The sequence below is a fragment of the Nicotiana tabacum genome, chromosome 15 (assembly GCF_000715075.1).
Source record: "Nicotiana tabacum cultivar K326 chromosome 15, ASM71507v2, whole genome shotgun sequence".
NCBI lineage: Eukaryota > Viridiplantae > Streptophyta > Magnoliopsida > Solanales > Solanaceae > Nicotiana > Nicotiana tabacum.
This window is the reverse complement of record NC_134094.1, coordinates 73,502,200-73,507,282: the sequence shown is the minus strand read 5'-3', so window position 1 is coordinate 73,507,282 and position 5,083 is coordinate 73,502,200. Positions and strand designations below refer to the sequence as shown.

Here is a 5,083-nt window from a genome sequence, read left to right as displayed (position 1 = left end):
TGATACACCCAATCGAGGGAAGGGTTCTTGAACATCCCTCCAAATATTTCGATGCCACTAAAAGATGCGTGTATCATTCTAATGTACCCGGGCAGGATACTAATGACTGTTTCAAGTTGAAAAATAAAATTGAAACCATGATCAATAGCGGAGCCATTCAGTGCACTCCGGCACCACTTAATGTGGATCGCAAGCCACTACCAAATCATCGAAACTAGGGAGCTAACATGATCACATTATACGAAGAATATGACCTGAATGGGAACAATTGTCACCATAGGGAATGCAGAAGCCGCAAGGATCCCTCCTCAAAAGGCTATAATCATTATAGTACAACTAGGTCCTACAGTGACAGTTCAAACCTATCCGCAGCAACCTGCCAATGCTACTCGAGATGAAGAAGATCGGGAGTACAAAACTGTCCCACGGACGTACCAACAAAAGGGAAAGGCCAAAATGACAGACTCTATCGTAGCCCATGGTATGACTAGGTCTAAGAGATGTTATGCCCCTAAAGATGTCAATCAAGGAAACCCGGGGAGAGAACAAATTCCAAGGAGAAACATAACAGACCCAGAAGCTGTTGAGTTTTGGAAATAAATGTCAAGCAAAGAGTATTCTGTGGAAGAGCATTTGAAGATAACTCCAGCACAGATATCTATCATGGATCTATTAATGAGCTTCGACAGTCATAAAGACGCTTTGTTTAAAGTACTAAGTGGGGTAAGTGTACCAAGTAACAACACTAGCGAGGCATTAACCGTGATAATTGGGTAAATGGTCGAAGCAAACATGATCACTTTCAGAAGAGAAAAACTTCATGTCGAAGGCGCAAGTCACAACAAGGCTCTTCACATCACTGTCAAATGTGGGAACAAAGTGGTGTCCTGGGTGTTGGTCGATGGAGGGTCAGGAGCCAACATTTGTCCGTTCTCTACCATACGGGAGTTGGGAATTCATTTGAGGGATGTCAAGGAAAGCCACGTAAGGGTGAGAGCCTTTGATGGTTCACAAAAGGATGTTATTGGAGAAATTTATCTAGCTTTGCAAATCGGGCCGATCGATTTTCCGGTGTTGTTCCAAGTGATGGACATCTCCTCTTCCTACAACTTGCTTCTGGGCAAGCCCTGGATACATACGGCAGGAGCCATGCCTTTAACTTTGCACCGATGCATAAAATTTGAGTGGGGATGGCAAGAGATCATGGTTCATGGCGAGTGGGGTCACTCCGCCTATTTGGAGTATGATGTCCCATTCCTTGAAGGGCTGGATAGAGAAGACTGAACAAAATTTGGGAATGAAATCGCCATATAGGTCCGAGATGGCTATTAGGGAGAGGATGAAATATGGATACAATCTAGGAACAGGGTTGAGATCCAAGTCATATGGGATCTGAGAGCCGATTGAACACAATGGGCAGAAAGGAAGGGCTGACATAGTATATCAGCCTCCGGAAGGGAAAGCTTGCACTGTTAGCTCCGGGAAAAAGGTTTTTGTGCCACAGCATGTTGCAAGTCTGAGACATAGTTCAACACCCGAAGATGATATGATCGACAGGATGGAAAAGCTGTTCATGAATATGATTGTAATGATGTGAAGGAACTGACATCAAGACACCGACTATCAAGGATGTCGAACCAGGGGAAGAGCTACAAAATTGGACCGCCATTCCATCTTTGGTTCGCTAGGAGTCTTGGTAGTGTGGAATTGTAAACGTTTTCTATTGAAAAGAGCACAGTCAATTGAGGCATGTACCGTGTCTGCACCCTTTTGTCATTTGCCTCTTGTGAACGCTGAAGGCGTTCCCTTTTAATGAAATAAAAGAATCATTTTCCTAAATATTGCAACTTTGTTTTACTGCTTTATTTATACCTAGCTTTTCTTTTAAGTAATCAAACCTATAAAAAACTGCGTTCCACGATTATGACATGTAACGAAACCACTGAGCACAACAACCCGGATTACAAGGAATATGACGAGAGTATGATGCTAGACAATCTCCCGCATGAGATCGAGCAACTGGAGAGTCAGAAGAAGGCCAATATCGAAGAAACAGAAGTGGTCAATCATGGAAGCGAAGAAGATGCAAAAGAAACCAGAATCAGCATTCACCTAGAAGCCGAGCAGAAGGAAAAAAATGATTGAGCTCCTTCGACAATACGTCGACATGTTCGCATGGTCCTATGATGACATGCCAGGATTAAGCACCAACATTGTCTCGCATCGACTACCCACTAACCCTACTAGACCGTTGGTCAAGCAGAAACCCAAGAAGTTCAAACCTGATTTAAGTCTAAGGATAAAAAAAGAACTAACCGAACAGATAAAAGCCATTGTAGTAAGGGTCACCAACTATCCAAGCTGGTTGGCAAACATCGCCCCAGTGCACAAGAAGGATGGTAAGATCAAAATATATATGGACTACCGCGATCTCAACAAAGCTAGTCCAAAGGATGATTTCCCTCTGCCAAATATCCACATCCTCATCGACAATTGTGCGAAGCATGAACTGCAATTATTTGTGGATTTTTTCGCATGATACCATCAAATCTTAGTGCACGAGGAAGACGCAAAGAAGACAACTTTCACCACACCTTGGGGAGTCTACTATTATAGAGTTACACCGTTCGGTCTCAAGAATGTCGGCGCCACCTACATGAGGGCCATGACGACCCTCTTTCACGACATGATTCATAAGGAGATTGAAGTATATATGGATGATGTCATCATAAAGTCTCGAAATAGTTCAGAACACTTGGACGACTTGAGGAAATTATTCAAATGGTTGTGAAGGTACAGTTTGAAGTTGAACCTAGCCAAGTATGCATTCGGAGTCCCCGCTGGGAAACTATTTGGTTTCATTGTAAGCAGGAAGGGGATAGAACTGGATCCATCAAAAATAAAGGCTATCCAGGAATTACCATCACCAAAGAGCAAGAAAGATGTCATGAGTCTCCTGGGCAGGCTGAATTATATCAGTCGTTTCATAGCCCGGTCCACAGTAATATGTGAACCCATTTTCAAGCTGTTGAAGAGGGATGTTGCCACAAAATGGACGGGGGAGTGTCAGAAAGCCTTCGACAGAATCAAAGAGTATCTTTCAAACCCGTCAGTGCTGGTTCCCCCCGAACTAGGGAAACCATTGTTGCTCTATTTGTTAGTCTTAGACAACGCCTTTGGGTATGTGTTGGGGCAGCATGACGAAACTGGGAGAAATGAGCGGGCCATCTACTACTTAAGCAAGAAGTTCACACCATGTGAGGCCAAGTATACCTTGATAGAACGCACTTGTTGTGCCCTGACTTGGATTGCTCATAATCTAAGGCATTACATGTACGCATACACTATGCATCTGATATCTCGGATCGACTCGCTCAAGTACATTCTTCATAAGCCAATGCCTACCAGGAAGCTAGCCAAATGGCAAATTCTCCTCAACAAATTTGACATTGTGTACATAACTCATAAGGCTATCCAAGGGCAAGCTTTAACCGACCACCTTGCTGAGAATCCAGTGGATGGAGATTACGAACCTCTTACCACGTATTTCATTGATGAAGAAGTACTATTTTCCAGGGAGGATATTGTAGAATCATACTGCAGGTGGAGAATGTTTTTCGATGGAGCAGCAAATTTCAAACGAGTTGGAATTAGGGAAGTCCTGATTTCGGAATCTGGACAACACTACCCAGCATCGGCAAAGATAAGATTTCATTGTACCAATAATATGGCTGAATACGAAGCGTGCATCCTTGGAATCAAAATGGCAGTCGACATGAACATTAAAGAACTTTTGGTCATAGGAGATTCAGATTTGTTGATACACTAAGTCCAAAGAAAATGATCCACCAAGAAAGTCAAGATACCACCATACATGCACTGCGTGAAGGAGCTATGCAAGAAGTTCACAAAGATTGAGTTCAAGGATGTTCCCAAAATTCAGAACGAGTTCGCCGACGCCCTTGCATCCTTATAATCTATGATTCAGCATCCAAACAAGAACTACATTGACCCTATAGAGGTAGAGATCAGGGATCAACATGACTATTGCTTCTATGTAGATGAAGAACCTGATGGTAAACCATGGTATCACGACATTAAGAGATTCCTTGCAACCAGAGAATACCCGAATAATGCAACAAATGGTCAAAAGCAAGCCCGCAGGAGGTTGGAAAACCACTTCTTCCGTAATGGGGAAGTCTTATACAGGAGGACCCCAAACATAGGTTTGCTGAGATCTGTAGACGCCACTGAAGCAACCAGACTGTTGGAAGAAATACATGCAGAGATGTGCGAGCCCCACATGAACGGGTTCATATTAGCCAAGAAAATTTTGAGAGCTGGACACTTTTGGATGACTATGGAAAGTAACAGTATCTGCTACGTGCAGAAGTGTCACCAGTGCCAGATTCACAGAGATTTCATACGGGTTCCACCAAATGAGTTAAATGTAATGGGTTCACCGTGGTCATTTGCCTCATGGCGCATGGACGTGATTGGAACCATAAAGCCTGCAGCATCAAACAAACATCGTTTCATCTTGGTGGCTATCGACTATTTCACCAAATGGGTTAAGGCATCTACTTACAAGGCCGTCGCAAAGAAGGTAGTGGCAGATTTTGTCCGAAACAACATTTTCTGCCGATTTGGAATACCGTAGCGTATCATCACTGATAATGTTGCATAACCTCAATAACGACCTCATGAGAGAAATCTGTGAGAAGTTTAGAATCGTCCACCACAATTCCACAGCCTACAGACCGCAAATGAATGGGGAAATCGAGGCAGCCAATAAGAATATCAAGAGGATTCTACGAAAGATAGTGGACAATCACAGACAATGGCACGAAAATCTACCTTTTGCTCTACTGGGTTATCGAACTTTAATAAGAACATCCACTGGGGTAACACCATATACGTTGGTATATAGCACTGAAGAGGTGATACTCGCAGAGGTCGAAGTACCATCCTGAAGAGTCATTCAAGAGGAAAAATTAGATGACGCAAAGTGGATACAGATCAGGCAGGAACAACTCATGCTCATTGACGAGAGAAGAATGGATGCAGTATGTCTCGTCCCACT

The 5,083-nt window shown here is 43.3% G+C and overlaps 1 protein-coding gene across 1 annotated transcript; it reads left to right on the top strand.

The window, feature by feature from the left end:
- Positions 1-2,167: 2,167 nt before the first annotated feature.
- Positions 2,168-4,660, top strand: LOC107775396 (uncharacterized). The gene is made up of 3 exons (XM_075231578.1): positions 2,168-2,364; positions 2,794-3,697; positions 3,989-4,660. The coding sequence occupies exons 1-3, from the start codon at positions 2,168-2,170 to the stop codon at positions 4,658-4,660; spliced, it is 1,773 nt and encodes a 590-aa protein (XP_075087679.1).
- The last annotated feature ends 423 nt before the right edge of the window (positions 4,661-5,083 follow it).

Bases quoted from the DNA above. Each gene is read 5' to 3' on its own strand.
- LOC107775396 (XM_075231578.1), top strand. From the start codon at position 2,168: ATGTTCGCATGGTCCTATGATGACATGCCAGGATTAAGCACCAACATT. The intron at 2,365-2,793 runs GTTGGCAAACAT...ATGGTTGTGAAG, and splicing joins GTCACCAACTATCCAAGCTG to GTACAGTTTGAAGTTGAACC. The intron at 3,698-3,988 runs GCAAAGATAAGA...TCTATGATTCAG, and splicing joins GACAACACTACCCAGCATCG to CATCCAAACAAGAACTACAT.